General features: G+C 34.6%; 2 protein-coding genes across 5 annotated transcripts; both read right to left on the reverse strand.

The window, feature by feature from the left end:
* Positions 1-4245: 4245 nt before the first annotated feature.
* On the reverse strand, positions 4246-11045 carry LOC132189204 (V-type proton ATPase subunit F). 3 transcript variants are annotated; one of them, XR_009441015.2, is made up of 6 exons: positions 10969-11045; positions 9647-9728; positions 9111-9192; positions 5617-5699; positions 4735-4977; positions 4246-4630 (listed from the first exon to the last, which is right to left on the reverse strand). XR_009441015.2 is itself a non-coding variant. In XM_059603813.2 (6 exons), the coding sequence occupies exons 2-5, from the start codon at positions 9707-9709 to the stop codon at positions 4813-4815; spliced, it is 393 nt and encodes a 130-aa protein (XP_059459796.2). In that variant the 5' UTR covers positions 9710-9728; positions 10969-11045; the 3' UTR covers positions 4246-4630; positions 4787-4812. The 3 variants fall into 3 exon arrangements, 1 of the variants encoding a protein (XP_059459796.2); XR_009441016.2 differs by lacking the exon at positions 10969-11045 and adding an exon at positions 9379-9434 and having other exon boundaries at positions 9647-9695; XM_059603813.2 differs by having other exon boundaries at positions 4787-4977.
* A 1565-nt stretch (positions 11046-12610) lies between these two features.
* Positions 12611-19327, reverse strand: LOC132189205 (Zinc finger protein 622). Of its 2 annotated transcripts, none has more exons than XM_059603815.2 (7): positions 19241-19327; positions 17092-17211; positions 16849-16968; positions 13706-14284; positions 13425-13594; positions 13060-13278; positions 12611-12927 (listed from the first exon to the last, which is right to left on the reverse strand). In XM_059603815.2, the coding sequence occupies exons 3-7, from the start codon at positions 16951-16953 to the stop codon at positions 12768-12770; spliced, it is 1233 nt and encodes a 410-aa protein (XP_059459798.2). In that variant the 5' UTR covers positions 16954-16968; positions 17092-17211; positions 19241-19327; the 3' UTR covers positions 12611-12767. The 2 variants fall into 2 exon arrangements, with proteins under 2 accessions (XP_059459798.2, XP_059459797.2); XM_059603814.2 differs by having other exon boundaries at positions 17036-17211.
* Positions 19328-21531: the final 2204 nt, after the last annotated feature.

A 21531-nucleotide genomic window follows, 5' to 3' on the forward strand; every position in this document is an offset into this window, starting at 1 on the left:
AAAGGTAAAGGAAGATGAGCTTGAAACCTAAGAGACCTAGCCACATTCAACAGGTGTTGATGTTTTCTTTCAACAACAGAATTCTGTTGAGGTGTTTCAACACAACTAAGCTGATCTATGGTTCCATGTTGTGAAAAAAAATCATCCATTTTGAATTCAGAACCATTATCAGATCTCACACACTTGATTTTAGTATTATGTTAAGTTTGAACAAGATGAAAGAAAGATTGAAGAATTGTTCTAGTTTGTGATTTATGTTATAACATATGCACCCAAGTAAATCTGCTATAATCATCCACAATAGTTATGAAATAACTAGAACCATTTATTGATTTGGTAAAGAAAGGTCCCCAAATATCACAATGTATCAAATCAAATGGGGAAACTGAAATAGAAGAACTTGAAACAAAAGGTAACCTATGCTGTCTAGCAAGTGGACAGATAGTGCATACATGTTTGGAATCAAAAGAGATTTCAGGTACAATGCTTTGCAACAATTGTAACCTATTATGAGAAGGATGTCCTAGCCTATAGTGCCACACATCAGTTGATGATGCTGTTATTTGAGTAGAAAAGACATGTGAAAAAGAAGGAGAAGGTGATGAAATCAAACTCTCAGGTTGCTACAGTAAATGAAATAGGCCACCTTGCTCCTTACCCACCCCAATCGTTTTCCAATGGTGTAGATTTTATATGAAACAAAAATCAGCAAGAAAGATAAGACAACAATGTAATATCTTGATGAGTTTACTGACAAAAATCAAATTAACAGTAAAAGAAGGAACAAACAACACATCAGTGAGTGTAAGACTCTTTGAAATTCTGACAGTTCCTATATGTGTAACAGACACTACTGTACTATTTGGTAATTTGACATGAGAGGAAACTAAAGCTGTAATGGAAGTAAAAAATGACAAAGAACAAATCATGTGATCTGTAGTACCCGTGTCTAGGATCCAATGACTGTGTTTTGGATCACTTTGAGTAGGAAGGTAAACTGAATTAGCAGAAAAAAGAAAATGTTGAAAAATAAGATCAATGCTAGAAAAAGAACTTGTGGTCTTTGAAAAGAAATGATCATGATTATGCACACTGCCTACTGTGTTTGTGGAAGCTGGAGACATGAAAGAGGGCATTGATGAAGACATTACAAATGGCATTGGAGAATATTATTTCAGCACGCTCATCAATTGTTGGCATTGATCAAATGTGATTGGCAGTTGTGGAGAAAAATGTTGAGGACAAAACTCTTCTACATTGGTAGCTTCTTGAGCATAATTGGCTGAATGTGGAGCTATCTTGTTTCTTGTAAACTTGAAGCCAGGAAGATAGCCAAGAAGCTTGTCACACTTATCTACAGTGTGTCCAGGAATCTTACAATGGTAGCATACTGGATGTTCCTTCTTGACAAAGCTTTGTTTTGCAGGTTGAATAAACCTATTTCTAACTTGTGGAGTTCTTGTCATGAGTGCAGCAGTCTTATGAGAAAATGAACTAAGAGAAATTTCTCTCTATTTTTCCTCTTGAACAATCAAAGAGAAAACTTTGGTGATAGAAGGAATTGGATCATTAAGAAGAATTTGGCCTTGATCTAAGAATATGAATCATTAAGACCCATAAGGAATTGAATTGTATATTCTTGGCTTCGAAGATCAAGAATTTTCTTCATCTTTCCACAATGACAACAATCACACAAATCCAGAGGTTTGAAATTATTCAATTCATCCCATAATGCCTTAAGACGAGTAAAACGTTGACTTACATGGATGTTGTCTTGAGTGAGAGTGGAAAGAGACTTCTGCAATTGGAAAGTTCTTTGACCATTTTTTTGTGAAAACCTTTCATTCAAATCCAACCAAATAGCTTCAGCATTGGTAGTGTAGATGAGAGAAGTTGTAATCTCCTTCAATATGGAATTCATAATCCATGATGCAACCAGATCATTGCAATGAGTCTAAATTCTAAACTCAGCACTAGCTGTGCTCATTGATTTCCTCAAAGTACCATCTACGAATTCAATCTTTTTCTTGGCACTAAGAGCCATGAGCATGAATCGACTCCAAGAACTGTAGTTATCTCCAAATAGAGGTGTGCATATCAGCATAATGCATGCATTATTAGCATTGGTGAAAAAAAAAAAATGGACTGGATTCAGGTAAAGAAAGGCCAGACGAAGGAATAGAAGGAACGCAACTTGAGGATGATGGAACAGACTCCATTGATGAATCTTCACAAACTCGTGAAGGGCTTTGATACCATAACAAGAACAGAAACTTAACAAAATGAAAAATTTGTAAACTCAAGAATTGACAGAGAATCTTCTGTTCGTATTGAATGAATAAGTTTCTTACATTTACAGTGTATATATAGCATATACTAACTGCTAACTACATAACAATAAAGTTGTTATATACAAACCAACTTAACAGAAAGGAAACTAATTCCTAACTATTCTAATTGTTCTTCAACAATCAGTAGCAGCTCACGGTATAGCGAGTGCGATTGATCGCAGTTACTAAAGCGATCAATCGCAATTACATACAGTTTCATTATTGTTGCTCTGTTAGTGTGGTCGAGCGCACTTACTAGAAGCGCTCGATCGCAGTTACAGAAACTCAAAATGCTTTGAGTTCCTAATATGGCCCACACGTGCCGACACTTGTTGTGCCCTTGGCAGCTCGTGTGGTGTTCCTCCGACCATCCACACTGTTTCCGGCTGTTTCGAGTGGTCCTCGAGATCTCCCTGGCAAGCTTCGCTGGTGTGTGTCTTTCACACGCCTCCTAGAGCTCCTCCACGCCTCCGCCTCCGCTTCTGATGCTACTGTTTTTTGGTCTTAGATTTTCACTACTTTCTTGTAATTTTGTTGTTTTTTCTTATGTATCTGTGTTGGATTTTTGTTTAAAAACAAATTAATACATACCAGATATTTGTCTGAATAGTGTTGATGACAATTCCCCATTAACCAGAGGATTCTGTTGTAGTACATTCTAATAGTTGTATCCCTCCATCGACCGAATGAAAGAAATGAGTATTGAGCTTATGAGCCCATAAATCTAACTCATAATCACAATAACTCATATCTAGATTCGCTTCAAAATTTTCTCGTCCTTGATTCTGTAATCTACCACTAAATGAATGAAGTTTGTCCTGTTGGTTATGTCATATAAAAATGGATGAAACATCTGGTATATGCTGTATTCCACCATAGTATCTCTATACAAACTATTAACCAAAGATTTGTAGGTATCCGAAAAGAACAATAACATATCCAAAGGTACATGGACATTGCCATTCAATTGTTGTCACATGGGAACTGCTACCAAAAACCTAAAATTTAGCGTATTGCAGCTTATCTCTTCTAGTAACCGGTTGTCTCTTACGGGGAGAAATGGAAAATTCACTTTAAGATTGTATATGTCTCCCAACACAAACCCGCCATGTAAAATCCACATAGTTGAAGGCCGATTTCAATGCATTATATGTTGGGAACTGGTCTCAGTTTCAATGCATTGTGTCTCAGGATCTGAATATTCAATATTTAACAAATAAGTTCAAGCCCAACTGATTATTAGATATTTGGCACCAGAATGTTCAGGCTGTCAACTTAAAACTTCCCCGATAATGTTGATTACCCTGAGTATGCGACGGTGAGCACTTGGTCTTATTCTTGTTCTTACCTTCCAAGACCAAGATAAGAGCCAATTTTACTTGGGAAGATGCTTTCAAGTTAGTTGAAATCGAAACGAAGCTTTCTATACCAAGGCACCTATAATATACACTAAATGAGGATGCATTTTCCGCTTCATCACTTCCTCTATCACTATTATTGTGTTTGTGTTGTTCCTGCTTGTTGAGAATCTCATCATTACTTACATTTTGCTTGTTGGAGCTATTATTTTAGATTTCAAATGACCCAGAAGCCACTCTTCAATAGCTTTTGTTGGGATTCCGGTCCACCAGGTTGGGATGGGTGTTGTAAACCTCAATAATTTTTTACCAGCTTTTTTAGGGTTCCCTCTTCTCTGTGCTTCTATAATTAATTCTCTTACTTATTCCAAATAAAAAAAAAAAAAAAAAAAAAAAAAAAAAAAAAAAAAAACCTTTGATCAGGTTTTGAAGACCTGTTAAGTATTGATACTCTTGTAGTTACTTGGGAGGCTAGGGTACCTCAAATACCCTATTCATTCACGTTACCCTTTCTCAAACACAAGCCTGTAACACATTATTGTATAAAGCCCGTAAAAGAAACGCTCAATAAAATAAAAAATAAAAAGAAAGGACAGAAATTAGTTACAAACTAGTTTGTAACTAATTGATACAAACCAATCTAATATACCGTGCATTATTAACATTCAACATGGCAACTTTTACTATGAATTGCTTTCAGCATTCCTTTAGAGTTGCACTTCTGGGATGAATTAAAAGTAAAAATACAGACAAGCAGGTGAACCACTCGTTAAGTTGCTAAGAATTGCAGTGTCTTGCCCAAATTGGAGGATAAACACTAAAAGAATCTTAAGAAAACAAAGGAATGGACACAAAGGATCAGAAGCAACTGTAGTTCGAAAAGGATGAACTCCTATCTTCTTAACATTCAACATGGCAACTTGTTCCTATTATCACCATAACCTGAACACAAATTGCATTCAATAATTCATAATTAGGCACAAAAAAGGAATATAAAGTAGCCAAATAAATCAATCAATGCAAGTGAAATGAAAAACATGACATACAATGGTGTGCACATATGTAGTTCTCAACTAGAAGAATGATAGCGTCTGCAACCTGAACGGTAGAAAGTATAGACATATTCAACGCCGTCCGGATGCCACGGATTCAGCAGAGAAGAGATACTTCACACGTGAAAGAACTGAATCATGAGCAGGGTCATAAGGATGATCCTTGGAAGGGATCTCCAAAATAGCTGGTACTGGCTTATTGTAGCTATCAACCAAGAACCTTATCGTGTTTGCAACCTGATAAGTTTAGAGGAAAAAGAGTTAGTTTGTGATGGAAAATCTTAGGTGGTGTTTGTTAAACACCACCACTCCCCTAAACACTATTCACCTCATTCTTTCAAAAAAATCAACATAAAAACATTCTCACTTTTTATATCGCATCATTCACTTTTTATATCACACCATTTACTTTTTATTACTTTTCAAATAAAAAAAAATCACTAAAAAACAAAATTTTTATACCACTTTTTCACTTTTCTATACCAATCATAATTCTTTTTCTTTTATTCAAAATGCATGAACACCCTGTTGTTTAACAAACAGGGCCTTAAGAGTCATAACAAATTTGAAGAAATATGAACAATGTAACACATACTATATATGTAACACATCACTAGTACAGTAAGCAACCACCTAGATAGACACCTAAGCTCTTGCCAGACTAATCAGGACAACAACCTCTATCCCTTTCTATGCTTGCAAATGCATTTAGATAACAATACAATTGGACAAGAAAATCATACAACAGGAAATTTTAGAATTTTGTTGTTGCTCTCATGACTAGTTCTAAACATTTAATACCAAAAAAAGAAAAAACTGGTTTTGACCATTTTGTGCCGACCACCTACATGCTCAAAGTGTGAGAAGAAAGATTACATATTGGCTGATTAGAATAATAGCAATGTCCTCTTTTGACGTGAACTCTTTGAATGCATCTTCAATCTCTTTGACTGTTGTTTCTGAAACCAAAATGCAAATAACAGTAATACAGAAGATAGGAACCAATTAGTTTTGCTTAAAAATTGATAAGAATGAAATTTTCTCATATTAAATCAGTCTTCAACATATTCCTTGTAAGGTACAGGATGTAGATTGGTTTAGTGTAGTATATACAAGATTAGTTCCATTTGAATAAAAAGCACTTAATAAAGATACAGGATCAGCCATTTAATTTTGACTACTTATAACAATGAAACTGAAAGAATTTTATATATTGCTATTTCTACTCTTAGGATCACAAATAAAAATACACTAACAGATATCTGAACAGCCATCTCTGACTTTCTAATGACAGTCCTATCATAAATGAAAAGACACGTCAATTGCCATCATAAGATATAAAATTTGGAGGAATTTACTTTGAAAGTGATTCATTGAAGACACTGTTCCAATTCCATCATATAGAAAACCTTGACGCATCAACCCTTACTAACTAAAGCTCCATCATTTGCATGAGCATTCGAACCTAGGGTTTTATTATACAGGAGAGTAATCAAAGTAAAGTATATCCAAATTAACGGTATTATTAGCCTCTGCATGTCACAACCAGGGAAAAAAGGTATTATTCCAAAATGACTAGTCAAAGTAATTGGAGCTCCTTGCATCACTAATAAAGATCAATATCATCTAGTAAGTAACCAATGTGGGACTTAACACCCCGTGTAACAACTTCATAATCTCATTCACCCAATATGGGACTTTTAAGCCATCGGCGTCATCATCTCCCCCGCTTAAATCCTTGACGTCCTCATCACGACTCACTTCATGTTGTAGTGCGCAAGCATCACATGGTGTTACTAGATTGTTCTGATACCACAACTATCACACCCAAAACTCCAAATGTGCATGATAGTGACAATGATTGTAATATTACCAAACTTTGTAGTAATATATTTCAACAACATGCAAACCTGAGCAACTAACATCCACAACCTCCATTAACACAAAAACATCAAACCGGCGTTTCTCCCAAAACAATCAAAATCATAACCTCAGTAATTCATCTATTACAAATCAATATTAAATACCAATACCATAATAAAACTCCTTTAGAAAAGACAAATAAACAAACCGAGTCTAAATCCTTAAATATATCCAGAAGTTCCAGTTTATCAAGCATAATTGAAGCATATTCTTGATATGACACCTCTGAAAATCCTCAAGAACTTGTACCCCAAAACCCTCTGAACTTCCTGAATTTTTTAGCTAGAAAGGTTAACCTTTACTATCTTTGGAAAATAATTCTCATAGAATACTTTTTTAAATCGGTTTCAAGTGATTAGATTAGTATCACCTAATTCAAGTTTTAACAATCCTTTTTTAGAGTCCCACCATCTCTTAGTTTTCTTTTTTTTTAATGACTGGAAATCCCTCACAAGGCTAGTCGTGTACTTATCATTGTCGAGTAAACTCCAGACCCGTGCAAAGCGATACATAGATGCTTGCCACCTTCTATTGGATAGACCATGACAATTTGATAGGGCAACAATACATGATGGAAGACTAATATCTACGGAATGGTATATGATAAGGTGAAGATTGTACCCCTACCGCGTAAAGAGATCGAGCCCAAACCCTCGAAAGAGAAAAGTCCAAATCTCTTAGCAAGGAAGGGGTTCATTGGTGGGGTGTTAGAGTCTGTAGAAAAGCAGGGTGAAGTTAATGGATTAACTGACAAACATGCAATCAAGTTTCCAAAGGATAAGATTTTCTGGGAAAGAAGACAACAGAGCTTTAAGAAACAGAACAACAGCTTAAAGTTACAAAGAGCTTGGATGTGGCAATATACAAGATTGATGATGAAATGAAGATGGGATGTAAAGAGTCAACACTGAAACAATCCAGAGAGGGAAGTCATAAAGGTAGAGAATCTAGTTTTCAGATTCAAAAGGGCCCCGAGGATACCGTCAAGCATAAGGTTCCTTCCATGGTAATTCATTAGATGACAGCTCAAATTCGAAGGCAAATTCTCCCCAATCCATGGAGGATGATGTAGACCAAATTACACGTGGCCCCATGGGGTTTCTTGAGCAAAGCGGAGAGCTTATGAAGTGTGGGCATCCAATTCTGCAGGAGGCAGAAAGTTCGCGCAACACTTGCTCGATGGTCGCTCAAGCAACATTCCGGCAAGGCTTTCGCACGAGGTTCACTCAACAGTTACTCGAGTGAGATGCTGCGGGAGACAAACAGAAAGTTTTCTCAATGATTAAGCTCAACCTTCGCTCAAGTGAATTTGTGATAAGAGTTCCACTCGACACTCACACGATATTCGAAAGAGTGAGTTTGTAATTATTTTAATAAAGGTTGTGCTCCTAATTTCTATTTAAGCATAATAAGGACAACTTGGCTGCCCAGTGTATTTTTGCTATCAAATTTATCAATAAGAACTCTCTTGCAAGAGTTTTTCCCCATTGATCTATAATTCTTAAAAGTTTTCTAGGATTTATAGAAGAGTTATGAAGTCTAATGTGTGCAGATTCAGCTTCCCACTATGCCATGTTGTATCAGTTACACACACAGCTCAATTCTATAAACAAAGACCACTATCTTGAGGCATGCATATCACACATAAAGCATCCCAAAAATCATTACACTTGTGAGGATCAAACCTTAGACCTTGAGGCAAAGTAATCAAGTCTCAAATTGCACCCCGGGCATCTGCCTTATGCTTCATTCCAGACCCTTCCTCAAGACTCAAACCTCATACACCTTCCAGATTATGCAAAATACCTAACCAGTGAACAGACATTCCCTTTAGCAAGTAGCCATGGGGAAGCTACCATGTATTAATAAATGAGAGGCATGAACATACTCCAACACTCTGGATAAAATCCTGAGGAATTGAAAGTGGTAGGCTAGTACGATCAACTAAGTAGAAAGAAGACCGTATTTAATTAGACATCCAACAATGGGGAAGTTGAGCTATTATTTAGTTTGCAAGCTGGACACATCAACCTTGACAAGACAGCAAAACAAGTACTTACATAGACCATGAAGAAATTTTAAAGAAGGGAATAGCAAACATATCAGCACCAAAAGCCTAGCAACTTAATTTAGGATTACATCAGAAAGGCAGAATGGAAAATCTGTTAGGTATGCGTCCCAAAAAGAAAGCATTTCCTCCTTGTCAAACTGAAGCTAATTAGTAATAAAAAAAAAAATATTAATTCTTGTTTTAATCGAGAGAGAAAAAAAAAAAAAAAAAAATTCATTTTTTTGCAAGTCCAAATACATACACACAAAAGAGAATCATAAAGATAAAATGTAAACTCACTAAGAATTAAAACATGATTACTGTTGCTATAATAGTTCAATAAACACATGAAATAACAAATTTCAATAATCCACCATCATAAGGCTCATATGCATACTTGAATCAACAATAAGATAGTTTGTCTTTCTCCGCAAGTCGACATTACCCACACCAGCCAGCAAGAATCCAGTTACAGTGTCCTAAATGACAAAATCATCCATGAGAACAATCTTCAAGATTTATATGATGTGAACTACATAACATGTCCTAAATTAATGAATTCTTGCATCATGCTCCATGAACCTAACTAAAATGAATAATAACCTAGGAAGAAAATGCATGAATTGATGGAGAAAATAAGAATATATAAAACTGTATGGTCTGACCTTTTCACCCATATAACTACAGTAGATGCCCGGAACCAGTAATTCCCTATATGACGCTATGGGCAAAGATAACATGTTACTCAAATATGATCAAATTGTATGATACATCATAGTATAAATCCTTTTCTTTCTTTTTCAAATGAAATTTGTATATGTGGCTATGGTAAAAATCACGTTGATCTGTTCAATGTCAAATTAACTTCCAGATAGTTATAAGCCAGCAACACAAAAGGCAAGACAAACTCACAAACAACTACATTCGCCATACCTCATTGGCAATCATAGCAATAAGTGCTGAGCTTTTATTGGGGACTTGAGCTCGACGGGCCATTTTAATTTGTATTATTCAACTGGAGCAAGAAGAAAAACTCATCAGGACAAAATGTGATCCGGTCATTTACATACATGACACAGTAACTACTGCAATGTACAAGACCTCCAGCCGAACAATACATTTATTGTCTGAGATTTTTTTTTTTTTTTTTTTGATAAGTAGTTGTTGTCTGAGATTTTAAACTGCAAACTTCCTATAGTTTTCTTCACTTTTGTGTTTAAAATGTGGAATGTTTAAAAAAAAATTTCATGTCTTCAGTCCCAAATAGCTAGAATAAGTCCATGTCAATTGTAAACAGGTAAAACAGTAGAAATATAGACAATTGGAATTTGTACAATGAAAATATTCTCAAACCCATTTTCCCTTGCTGTTTGGTTGCTCACACGGTTTTGGTCCTTGGAGAAGAAAATCAATCTAAATATAAAAATATTAGCTTTTACTGTTTTTTTTTTCTTTTCTTAATTTTAGTTAAATTTGAAATTCTTCTCCGGGGATATATCTAAAAAAAAAAAAAAAAAAAAAAACATAAGAAACTAGAAGGCGCAGAATTCCCTTGAGTAAAAGGACTAATTGAGCCTATGATAGAACATTAGAGAAAAACATTAAACTAATAAAGAAACCAATACCAGGAAGGTGATGATACTGTTTGAAAATCATACAAGTTGAGCATAACGTTCAAAACTAATTTTCTTTCTTCTTTATAGTTCTCTTCAGCAGCCAAAAAAAGGTTATATCAACTGTTTGATTCTTATTGTTTAAATCAAAATGGAATTTTGGCTTTAATGTTTTGAGGGTTTAAGCAAAAGCCCAGCTACCCATATCCCACTATGAAAAGCATTATTAATTCAGTAAAAGATTTACTCATCCATTCATTCGTTTCCTCTATCTTTTCATCACGATAGGGATCAAATTTGTCTCCCAACAAGAAGGGGGCAAATCAAAGGTATGAATTTGCGCCAACGACTCTTACATCATGGGCACAATTGGAGTACAAAAATCTTCAATAACCCAAATTCTATCATTTAATTTTGGCTTCAATTTTAAGAAATCTCTTTGCAATGCTAATTCATTATAAAAGAACGAATCAAATCAAAGAGCCGAAATCAGGATCCAGCGAAAAAGCTTAGCGAAGCTATTAACTAAAAATAAATATACTAAAGCGAAAAATGCAAGTATAGTATCAATCGAAATCCCAGAACGATTTCTGAAAGCAATCAATCCGAGAGAGAAAGAAATCAGATGGACGAATATATTACCTGGGTGAGATCGGATGGCTGGGACTTCCAAATCCACGACTTTCTTGGATTTCTCCTTCCTCCCAATTAGAGCAAGACTAATGGCATGCAACGTAAAATTTTTTACATGTATCCCTAAGTTGACGTGGAAATGTCAATTCACTTTTTTCTGTTTTTTTTACATGTCCACACAAGATGGGGAAGTGGGTTTCAAACTAGTGATCTTCGCTTCGTAAAGCATAATCTCCAGTCGATTAAGTTTTCCCTTGAAGATTTTAATAGGTCTTTCTAAAGATGAATTATCACTATCACATCAATATAGTGAAATAATAGTAAAATATTGGTGAGATATATATCATTGTAAGAAACGTTATTCATCATTCTCGAGTATCTATTTTCTAGTATTTTTGTCTATATTTACTCACCAAAATAACTAAAAGTACATTTTTTTCTATTTTAACTACCCACTTTTTTAAAGCACCCTCAGCAGCTTCACTATTTTAACTATCAACTTTCATTATTCTATTTAAATATTCCTTTTCAAATACTTCTTTATATATATATATATATATATATATATATATATTAACTTTTTTCAAAGATTAGGGAAGGAAATAGAAAATTTATACTATTTTTATTCATTTGGTGAGTTAGTTAGTACTATTTACTCACCATTTATTTTAGTTAAAATTGTGAGTTTGAAAAGTGAAAATTTAAATCACTTTTGCTAAATTGACTCATCAAAATAATCAAAAAATGATTTTGGTGAGACTGCTAGGAGTGCTCTAACACATTCACATTCACTTGTTTTTAAAGAAACAAAAAACAAAGAAAATACTAAGAGATTGACACTTTGGAATGTTGAGTAACATTTCTCTTGAGATAAAGCTTTTCTTTAAATTGGTTAGAAAATTCTTTGAACCCAATTTATTAAATTAAGATTTGGCCTTATATAATTTTTACTTGTATAGCAACTACAATCATAAAATTAGTTCAAACTCGCTGAGTCTGCACACATCCCCACGATGCCACAATTTGGATTTACAATTTTAAAATGTTGGATTTAAAATAACTATTTTAAAACGTGTAACTTAAAAATATAATTTTTAAAAATACAGTTAAGTGTTTGGTAAAATTGTAGTTTAACTTTTAAAATTACAATTAAAAAAACGCACTTTCAAATAGTACATTTTTCTACGATTTTCGTTTAAGATCATTCTTTTGATTTGAACACCCCCTAAATAGAAAACAATCTAGTAGATACATAAGAAACGAATATCGAGGGGAGCTCAGAAGAAGAAAATATATATATATATCAAGGAAGGGAAAGAAGATCGAGTACTTCATCATATTCCCCAACGACCCCCCCACCCCGGTCGGTACAAAACAATTCAATAGAAACACAACAAATAAATATCAAGAAGATGAGACAGAAGATCAACTATTTGATCATGTACCCATAAATTATGTTGATTTTAAACTAAACTAGCAAGAACGTTTCCTTCTTCAGATTGCCAGAGATATAATACTCTGCTTGACCTCACCCCAACCCAGTCAAATTACTGGAGGATAAGTAGGTTTGCAGGCAGCATCATAACCCAACAGCCTTTAAGAAGCATCAACAAGTATTAAGTAAATTACTTCTCACCCAGGAGAAAACAAGGCTGTGAACTTGTTCTTTGATAGCATATTGTGGATCAATCCAACCATGTCTGAGCAAATCCCACATTGCAGAGGAAATAAGAAGTGCAAGTTCATAGGATACAAACTTAATTTCAACAGAGTACATTACTTGAATAAGAAAAAGGGTTGGCCTAGAACTAGTGTGTGACATTCTTGGGCAGGTTCCGGATGACATTGCTCTTCATTCCAATCTTGGTGCGCATGGCCTCCACTCCCGACCTATTCATTTGTTTCATCACTTTCATCCTCACCATCTGTTCTCTCGACTGCACAGTAGCCAACCCCATGCTCCTATACCTGAAATCAAAATACAATTCAATATTTTCATCATTTGATTTCATTTCTTGTTGGCTTTGTTGCTTATGAAAAGGCCAAGGCCATGTGTTTTCCTACAGACACAGGGCTGACATAAGGGGAGCAAATGCAAACCTTGCGGCAAGAGCTGCAGTAATCGCCACATTGTTCAAGGGTGAGGGTCGTGGTTTCTGGCGATAGTAGCGCAAATATTCCCGGGAGCCAAGTGATTTTGTTGATATACCCTCGTCAGATCTTCTGGTTATGATTAGCTCAGCTCCACCAATCCCAAGTTCTACATTGTTCTCCACATCACTTGAAGCAACCAGCTGTTTTCCATGCCCATCCGCATAACTGTAACCGAAAAAAGGAGAAAGAAAAAAACATGTGAGCTTAGATATAATTAACCTATATAACTAGAATAAGTGTTAATAATGAACAAAGAAAAAGACGGTCTACAAGAATATCATAGAGGCTGAGTCATCAGAAAGGATAAAAACCTGCTGCTATAATCATAGAATTCTTCTAACTCTGCTTCCTCCTCATCATCACCATCACCATAATGTACTCTGCAATGACTCTTTGCCACCATATGCTTCCTAACTGCTTCCAAACTGTTAAAAGGGTGACAGCGGTCATTGCAGTACAGGCACATATAATCTCTCTTGACCTGGAAAGAAAAAAAAAATAGAGAACAAAGATATGAAATCAAATCCTAACTAAAAAAAAAAATGAAAATAAGGATCTATAACAAGAAAGAACATAGCATGTGCTTCAGTACCTTAAGGCCAAGATAAGTAAGGAGTCCTTTTGGATCCTTTAGATACTCAACATCGGGAATGAAGAACCCATGCTGCTTGTGCATGTGAACCATGCAGCTCTCTATGGTATCATGCTCTAGATCACACATAAAGCAACAAGATGGATCCAACTCCTCCTCAGAGTCATCATCATCCATATCATTGTCAGAGGCAAGCTCATGTACATTCAATTCAGTTAAGGACTTAGTGGCCTCACCAACCAACTCTTCTTCGGGATCAACCTCCACCCACTCATCTTCGCTTTCTTCACTTCCTTCATTGTTTATCGCCCTTTGATGGGATGGCTTATTCACAACACGTCGGGAAAGTGGCTTAATTATTGCCTTCTCCTCTTCTTGTTGGTTTGTTCCTTGAGAAGCCCGCATGATGTGACTTCGTGAATTAAGATGCTGAGCATGAGCCTTAGAACTTCTATATCCTTTCCCACAAAGACCACAACTGTAGAGCATTGGAGTTTCACTTGACTGGCTTTTCTCTTGAGCAAGCGCAGATTGTCTAGCTAGAAACAATGCTTCAGTCACTCCAGGCACTCCAGCTACCTTTATTTTTTTAAGAGAATAAACAATTTGGATTTGAGCTCATCAAACAGGTGTGTGACTGCATAAAATTTCACTTGCAAAACAATCAAAGAATACCAGAAAATTATTTCTCAGACCAGAAATTAAGATTTACTGACTAAACTTATTTGGGCATTAAATTATACCTTTTGAGCATTCAACAATCTCCTGGCAGCTACAATTGTCTTTTATGAGCTATAATGTTGAAGTACCGGAAATAGTTGCTTACGTTGCTAATTTATAAGTTTAGATAAGAACTTAGCCAATGATGACAAGTGAGCATGAAACAACATCAAGCAATGGTTGCCAGTGAATAAAACTTCAACAGAGAGAAATTAACACTATCAGCTTCATAAACTATTGGGGTTCTACCTGTTTCTTCCAGAAATACTGATGCACAAAAACTGTATATTTATTAAATACAAAAGAAATACGTACGTCATTTAGAAGTTCTTATTCTCAGAAATTAATTCCACAAAGACACACTTCAGATTGCAATACAAAATGCGTTAACGATCCCAATTTCCCACAATAAATGCATGTTTCCTTCATTTTAGCAAGATTTAATATCACTAAAGAAATAACACAAAACTTTGTTCAAACACTTTTTGTCCAGCATGGAAATTATCATGTTATGTTTTAGCTCAAACTTCATTTTAAGTCTGAAAATATGTGGCTTAAATCGAGGCTTTTGTGGAGAGGGTGAATCAGCCATGGCAGTCTTATAGCTTTGAAGGATCCCATAGTTTTGTCTTGGCTCGAAAACTAAAAGCCTTAAAACTTGATTTGAAAAAATGGAATGAAGAGGTGTTTGGCAATGTCGAGAAGAGGAAGAAGACTCCTTTGGGGAAATGACTTTGACGTTACACCATGGAAAGGGAGGTTTGTGGAGAGTGGTGGTGAAAGCTAATTACGAGAGCTTGTGGGGTGAGTGGAACTCCAATCCAGTGCATGGGTCCTACGATGGGGGTGTGGAAAAACATTAGGAGGGGGTGGGGGATTTTTATATATTTGTGAGATTTGAGGCAGGAGACGGGTCTAGGATCCGATTTTTTGTAAAACCTGTAGGTTGGAGATATGACATTGAAGGAAACCTTCCCGTTGTTGTTTAGCATTGCTCGCTTTAAGGAGGCATGTTGCAGGCCATATGCAATTTTCAAATGACTCATGCCAGTCGAATGTTACCTTCATCAGAGTCATGCATGATTTGGAGATGGAGTTGGTTACCTCATTCTTCAACCTCTTGTACTCTATTGGGCTGAGACGAGGAGGCGAGGATATTCGAGGTTAGAGCTTTCTATCATGTGCTTAGTGCCCCAATGGCTATTCTTTTCTTGGAAGAGCACTTGGAGAAGCAAGGCACCTTCGACAATGGCTTTCTTTGTTTTGGAAGCAACATTAGGGAGAATCTTAACCTTGGATAATCTAAGAAGAAGGTATGTCATAGTAATGGACTGGTATTTGTGTAAGGAAGAGCGGTGAATCCATTGATCATCTTCTGTTCCATTTTGAAGTAGCTAGAGATTTGTAGCCTGTAGGTTTCAGATTTTGTTCTTTTTGAGATAGAGTGGGTAATGCCCCCCAACGGGTGGTGGAGTTATTGGCGAGTTGAGGAGGCTAGTTTGGTAGCCACTACAATTTAAAAGCTTGGAGAATGGCCCCCTCTTTGTGTGATGTGGTGTATCTAGAGAAAATGTAACTCCTCAAACTTTGAAGATTTTGTAAGAATAGTGAATGATTACTATAGTAGTTCTCACTTTTCTAATTTTTTGGAATTTTTGGATTTATGTTCTTTTTTGTCCCCTAAGTGAGTGTCTCTCCTGTATACTTCTTGTGTAGTTGGGTTGCACCCTCTTTGTGCTTTCTTACAAGATTGAATTACTTATAATACAAATATTTATCTCTTGTTCTAACCAAGATTAGTGTCACCTAATGCCCATGACAAATGATAGGTTCCAGTGACTTTTATCTCAAAAAATACCTTCAAACAATTAAGCAATCACCGACTTATACATTCAAATAAAAGAAAGATAAAAAATCTAAAACAAACCAAAATTTTACATGTAGATTTTCCCTCAAAAAAAATTCCGATACATATGAAATAACGCGAACTATAACTTTATATTATACCAGAAGAACACGAAAATGAAGAAACAGTTATACATATGAAGTATAATAATAACGGATTTTCCAATCCCTGTTTGGTTGACAAGAAAACCCTAAGGAAAACAAAACAGAATTTCTTATCTGACAGTCAAAACTGCTCTGCCCCCGAAGACCAAATCCATCAGCTCAATATAAATATAAAGTCTCAGAAAAGCGCAAATTTTAATCATTTTCTCAAAATAATATATAAAATTGAATTCCTATTTTCTCTTACCGTCTATCAGAGAAAATATTTAGCGTAGAGGTAGAGCAATTGAAAAAATCACAAAAAAAAATTAGAAGAAAAAGAATAGAACAGATCTTCGGCGACTAAACCCTAATCCTAATAACCATCAATAAGCGACCTATGTAAACGTATCTAAGTAGGAAAAGAGGGAGACCTTGCGCTTGAGATTGTAGCGGTGCCATTCAGACTTGTAATGTAGCTTTTGCTCCGCATCGTCGTTGAACTCTTGGTTGCACGAGTTGCAGGTTAGCCCAGGCATTTTGTGCGATTCAATCTGAATTCAGAGAATGAGGGAAAAAAGAAAAGGTGTAAATGACGAGGTCTGAATGTGGGGGAGATACCTTTTTGTCACAGAAGAAAAATTCCTGCAAAGCATGAAAGATACGACGGCTCGTACACAGTGAAATGGTGATGAAAGATCAGCCGCCAGACGCTTGCGCAAGCGCTTCGGTATTGCTATGGGCTTTGCGATTATGGTGGGCCTTTGGGCCCGAATACGACATCTTGCATCAAATATCTAAGGTAACATAAGGGCACGTTTAGAATTGTGATTATGTGCGAATAATTTGCATTTTTAAAAGATATTGTAAAATATAAGGCGTTTGACATTACAATTTAAAAATACTTAATCTAAAATAGGAAAAAAAATATACAATTTTTATAAGCAAATTAGGAAGTGCTTATTTGAAAAGACACGAATTTATACGAAAATCACAATTTTGCATAACAAATATTTGATAAGAAAATAAAGAAACTTTTTAACATGTTTTACCAAACTCCTTTACGATTTCAAAAATGCAATTTTTAAAATCACACTAAATGAAACCCCAATCTCAAACAGACCTTAAGTTTTTTTTTATCAAAATCTCAATTTACCCTTTAAAATTTTGTGTTCTAAAAAAAAAAAAAATCTCATTACCTGCAATTTGAGAAGACATATTTACGTTTTCAAATCACAATTTTTTTAAAAACTGCAATTTCAAACGGTCTATTTTCAACTATTTAGCTAAAAATCGCATTTTTTTTATCTATAAAATCACAATGCCAAACTTAAGAGCGTGAATTAAGGACCCTAAAAATGTGACAAGTGAGATAACTCAAACTATGGGAAATATGGCCATTTCATGATTTCGTTAAACCTTTCAAACAACAATACTCTCTAAGATTACAACATCATGAATAAAAATAAAATATTCTTCTACCCATATTAAATGATATTTTTTAGTGAACATGATATAAACCTTGGGTATAACTCATTCTTGAAAATTAGCTTGCAAAAGAATGGTGTCCAAGAGCTTATATACACATGGTCAAGATTAGACTTAACCCACATGAGACACTAGAATCGTAACATACCACCACGTTCCGTAGTCGATGTCCACGACGGTCAATTCTATTGACACTAACCTGATGGTAGCCATTTTTCTTTTGGCGGCTCCACACATCTATCAATATTTAATGACTTAATGCTCTGTTCATACATAGTACCAAGATATTTTAATCCGGCCTATAGGTCGCCTCCTTCATGACTCAACCAGAAAGCAGCAACTCATTATATTCCATACTCAACGTAATGGCTAACTCTGATACCAAATGATACAAATCTCGGAGAAAACTCACCCTTGAAAACCAGAGTGCAAGGGAATGGTGTCAAAGAATTTATATACACATGGTCAAGATTAGATTTAACCCACATAAGACACTAGAATCGTAACAAAATATTTCATGATTTCATTAAACCTTTCAAACACCTATACTCTCTAATATTACAATTGAAAATACAATAACGACTCCAAACACACCTAGATTAGGGGGGTGGGGGGGGGGGGGGGGAATTTACTTTACCCCCTGAAGTTTTAAGGTTTTTTCAATTTAAATTCAAAAGTTTAAAAATTGGCAATGTACCCCCTAATGTTTCAAAAAATTTCAATTTAAACCTTCCGTTACTAATTTTCGTTAAATTTGACGGAAATTAAAATATAAAAAAAAAAACCTAAATTAAGTAATTTTATAGATTTCCGTTCAATTTGACGAAAATTTGTAACGGAATGTTTAAATTGAAAATTTTTGAAACATTAAGGAGGTACATTATCAATTTTTAAACTTTGGGGTTCAAATTGAAAAACACCTGAAACTTCAGGGGGTAAAATGGATTTTTCCCAATATATAAACAGTTTTTTTTTTTTTGGAACGTGATATATAAAATCTACAGAACTCATACCCAACAACAATATATTCATATAATAAGCCTTTTACAGAATTCTTAAAACAATTATCCAATAGAAATCCTAAACAAAAACCCAATGAATACAAAAATCAAAAATCAAACCTCAAAACTCCATTAACCCATAAATTTCCACTAGAATTCTCATGATCCAAATACCAATGTGAAATATAAAACAATAATAAACATGAATCAAACTTAGGAGGAGGAATATAGAAAATTGACATAAATATCTATATATTCAACTCATATCAAGCAAGAAATAAAAACATTCTCAAGGTGATAGAATGATAAACAGGAAAAAAGAGCAGAAATTTCTTACCTTGAGAAATTAGTCAACGTTGATGTGCCAAGTTTGAAAGAAAATTTTGAGATAAGTTTATGAGTACGTGAGGAAAGATAAGAGTTTTGGCTTATCTAAAATAGCCAAAGAGAAGGTGAGTATATTCCAAGTGGCTATAAAAGAATGTTTCATGAGTTACAAGTGTCAGGGAAGAAAATGGAAGAAAGACCCGTGGACATATCCTTTCTTGTAGGCCACAGTGAATATGAGATTTTTTTTAGATAAACAGTTAAATATCTTTTAGGTTCTAAAAGAGTGAATAGGTTAAGGGAAAAAAAAATCCCTCACAAGTCCTATTTTAACGATATATATATATATATATATATATATATATATATATATAATAAGGAAAAATTACATTTTACCTCTCAAAGTTGACAATATTTTTCAATTCGAACACTAAAGTTTTAATTTTTGCAATCCACCCCTCCAAAATTTCAAATTTTTGCAATTTGACAAATTGTATCCAAAACTTTCTTTATTGCCCTTAATTTTTATTTATTTTATTTTTTATAAAAAATTTTTAAGAAAAAATTCGGAGTGGCCATCTGGCCATTTTTGCATCCCCAATTTTTTTTTTTTTTTTTTTTAAAGAAAAAATTAAAATTATGGGCAATATGAGAATTTTGGGATAATATTGGTCGAATTGAAAAAAAAATTGGAACTTTGTGGGGGTGGATTGCAAAAATTAAAATTTTGGTGTTCGAATTGAAAAACACTATCAACTTTGAGCGGGTAAACTGTAATTTTCTCTAATAATTATTTATCTATAAATAATAGCACTTATAATACACATAAAAATGCTTTAAAATTCTATTTTAAATCTATAAAATTTACAGGGTGTCACTCACATAAGCTTATTGCCCTTAATTTTTATTTATTTTATTTTTTATAAAAAATTTTTAAAAAAAAATTCGGAGTGGCCATCTGGCCATTTTTGCATCCCCAATTTTTTTTTTTTTTTTTTAAAGAAAAAATTAAAATTATGGGCAATATGAGAATTTTGGGATAATATTGGTCGAATTGAAAAAAAAATTGGAACTTTGTGGGGGTGGATTGCAAAAATTAAAATTTTGGTGTTCGAATTGAAAAACACTATCAACTTTGGGCGGGTAAACTGTAATTTTCTCTAATAATTATTTATCTATAAATAATAGCACTTATAATACACATAAAAATGCTTTAAAATTCTATTTTAAATCTATAAAATTTACAGGGTGTCACTCACATAAGCTTAGGCTTAGGTAACCACAAAACTAGTCCAAAGAGCAAATCTTCATCTCATGCCTATTAAGAACATTCTAAAACATAATGAACCAAGAAAGAAACATGAAAAATTAATGGACTATCAAGGAGCATATGACAAACCAAAACAAAATATTTTTGTCTTTTTGAAATTATCAAAACATAAATGCTCACAAAGAAAAAAGCAAAGCAAAACAAAACAACATGCACTAGGATAAGCAAAGAATGTAAGATAACAATCCTAGGCATGTGAAAGACTCGCCTAACCAATGGTGAGCTCATAACCACTCCCCCTAAATGGGTGAGTAGTATCATCCTTCCTAACCCAACTTTGAGTGATCATAGGTCCAGATTTTTTATGCTTCTCAATCTCATCTAACCTAGATAACATTTTCTTCATCATCATGAATATCCCATCATAATCTTTTCTAGAGTACGAATTCTCATTTTTATGCACATGTTTAAGATGAAAACACTTTGGTCGAATGTGACCAACCTTACCACAATGATGACATGTAGGAACAAACCTTTGAGAAGGTACATGTCTAGGAGGATGCACAACTCTAGGCTTAGGTTAAGATGCATAAATTTTAACAAACATTTTCTTACCTTCCTTACCTTGAGGAGTTGCAGCAGCTGCATGTTTTTCTTTCTTTGGAGCAGCCGAATTATTCCAAGGTCTTTGGGATTTCAACTGAAAACAGTTTGGTCTAATGTGACCAACAATCTCACAATAGTGGTGGCATGTAGGAAAAAACTTGGCTTGAGTTTGTTTCTTAGAAGAAGTTTTGGATTTGGGCTTCACACAATTATTCAAGCAACAGGAATTGCCCTCATCCAAGGAGGCTATATTAGCCTTAGCTTCTTCAACATTCACAGCTTAACATTCAAAATCTCATTTTCAGAATTAGAAGCATGCATGTGAAGTAGATACACTCAACTTATCATCAATTATACTAGACTTGTTAGAAACAGTTTCTTCAACACAAAGAAAACTTTTCAGATTATCACTAAAGGAATCTTGT

Source organism: Corylus avellana, chromosome 9 (genome assembly GCF_965113065.1).
Source record: "Corylus avellana chromosome 9, dhCorAvel1.hap1.2, whole genome shotgun sequence".
Lineage (NCBI taxonomy): Eukaryota > Viridiplantae > Streptophyta > Magnoliopsida > Fagales > Betulaceae > Corylus > Corylus avellana.

What these genes read in the sequence shown, in the direction of transcription:
- LOC132189204 (XM_059603813.2), bottom strand. Translation starts at nt 9,709, where the DNA reads ATGGCCCGTCGAGCTCAAGTCCCCAATAAAAGCTCAGCACTTATTGCT. An exon ending in TTGCTATGATTGCCAATGAG is followed by an intron (nt 9,193 to 9,646) that starts GTATGGCGAATG and finishes TTTGTCATTTAG; the next exon opens with GACACTGTAACTGGATTCTT. An exon ending in CTATCTTATTGTTGATTCAA is followed by an intron (nt 5,700 to 9,110) that starts GTATGCATATGA and finishes TTTTGGTTTCAG; the next exon opens with AAACAACAGTCAAAGAGATT.
- LOC132189205 (XM_059603815.2), bottom strand. Translation starts at nt 16,953, where the DNA reads ATGCCTGGGCTAACCTGCAACTCGTGCAACCAAGAGTTCAACGACGAT. An exon ending in GCTACAATCTCAAGCGCAAG is followed by an intron (nt 14,285 to 16,848) that starts GTCTCCCTCTTT and finishes AAAAAAATAAAG; the next exon opens with GTAGCTGGAGTGCCTGGAGT. An exon ending in TTCTATGATTATAGCAGCAG is followed by an intron (nt 13,279 to 13,424) that starts GTTTTTATCCTT and finishes TTTCGGTTACAG; the next exon opens with TTATGCGGATGGGCATGGAA.